The 1,690-nt window shown below is 63.1% G+C and overlaps 1 protein-coding gene across 1 annotated transcript in view; it reads right to left on the bottom strand.

Annotated features, from left to right (window-relative positions):
* CHST12 (carbohydrate (chondroitin 4) sulfotransferase 12) overlaps positions 1–333 on the bottom strand; it is a 3,183-nt gene extending 2,850 nt beyond the window's left edge. The window contains exon 1 of the mRNA XM_006765494.1: positions 193–333. Within this exon, the coding sequence (XP_006765557.1) occupies positions 193–333 (141 nt within the window). The remainder of the gene's footprint in view (positions 1–192) is intronic.
* Between the last annotated feature and the right edge of the window lie 1,357 nt (positions 334–1,690).

The following is a 1,690-nucleotide window of genomic DNA, read 5'->3' on the forward strand; positions in this document are numbered from 1 at the left end:
CCGTCTCTCCCCCTGCCCCTCCCTGGCCCTGCTCGGCCACATGGCCTTTCTGGGCATCAACAACCTTGACCAGGCCCCCGGCCCGGCCCGGGGCAACCTCTGTCCCCTGTGGCCTCCTCCCTCCCTCCTGATCCCTGCTCACAGCTCGCCCCTCAGGGAGGCCGCCTGGTCACGCCCACCTGCGCTCCCCACCTCCACCACCTCTTCTCCAGGTCGCCTCCAGCACCAGTCACCGCTCAGCCTGCCCACTGACGCTGCCCAAGAAGAGAAGCGCTGCAAGGAGGCACTTAGCCGACCAGCCAGCACAGCTGCCCCCTCGCGGCTTAGAATCATGCCCGGTGCCCAGCAGGTGCTCAGAAAGGAGTTCTTATGCTGCCCTGGCCGGTGTGGCTCAGTGGATGGAGCATCAGCCTGCACACGGAAGGGTCTCAGGTTCGATTCCCGTCAAGGGCATGCACCTGGGTTGCAGGTTCCATCCCGCCCGTCGGGGCAAGTGTGGGAGGCAAACAATCGACATGTCTCTCTGCACGCTGATGTCTCTCCCCTCCCCCCGCCCCCCCACTTTCTCTAAAAATCAATCGAAAAAACATCCTCGTGAGGATTAACAGCAACAAAAAGCTCTTAACACAACACAGGCCCAGAGACACACCAGGGCCGATTGCGCAATCTCTGAACTGGGTGACGGGAAAAGGGCTCCTGGTACCGTCCCCCGACTCTGCCGTGAGAGGTCCCCTCACAACTTAAAGACAAGCCAAAGGCAGGGCCACAGCTCCCACAGCCAGGAGCGCGAACAGAACGTGACGGCAGCGGGGAAAGAACAAGCGCGAGGATCAGAGGGGGCTGGTGAGTGATCCCTAGACAGCGGCCTCCTCCCTCCGGGCGTGTACCACGCTTCAGCAGCGTGATGCATCTGTTTCGGATTCAGTCCTGGGGTTCATCAGGATACACAGCGGCCCCGCCCCGGCTCCCAGGGCCCCCCTCGCTCCCAGGGCCCACCTCCACCCTTCTCCCCCATTCTTTCCTGCGGAATCTTTGGGTTTCTCTCAGTAAAGACCAGGGCGACAGCAATTGTGCGGTTTGGCGTGGTCTCCCACTGCCCACTGGCAGGTGGATGGCAGCGCCCCCCTCCCCCTGCTGGGCCCCAGAGCCCCGCCCTGCCACCCGCACACCTGCTCCAAGAGCACGTGGTCATGGCCGTTAGCGCCCCCGGAGGGTCTCCGGTGGAAGGGCTGTCCCTGGGGCGCACACCCCGTCTTTCCTGCTCCCGCACAGCAGCGTGCTTCCGGGGAACCAGTAAGTCTTGGTCTCCTTTGCTTTGTTTACATGTAGTTATCACCACCCGGCCCCTGCCAGCTGTGAACTCTCCCCTCCAGATGTCCAGCCCAAGCGCCTGTCAACGTCACCTTCCCCACAGCTCCTCCCGCGCCCGCCCGACCCCTCTGGGGACACCTTCCAACACCGGCCGCTGTGCCCCTCGGCTCACCTGGGACCCCCCTCTCCGGAGGAAAACGCTGTCCCCTCCAGCTTTGTTTTTAATGTCTTCATTGATTTTTAGAAAGAGGGAAACAGATGAGAGAAACACCATCAGCTGCCACCCGCGCAGCCCCCACCAGGACCCAGCCGCAGCCCAGGCTCGTGCCCTGACCCGGAGTGGTGACCTCGGGGCTCACAGGTCAGCACAGCCACTGAG

Source organism: Myotis davidii, unplaced genomic scaffold (assembly GCF_000327345.1).
Source record: "Myotis davidii unplaced genomic scaffold, ASM32734v1 scaffold399, whole genome shotgun sequence".
Classification (NCBI taxonomy): Eukaryota; Metazoa; Chordata; class Mammalia; order Chiroptera; family Vespertilionidae; genus Myotis; species Myotis davidii.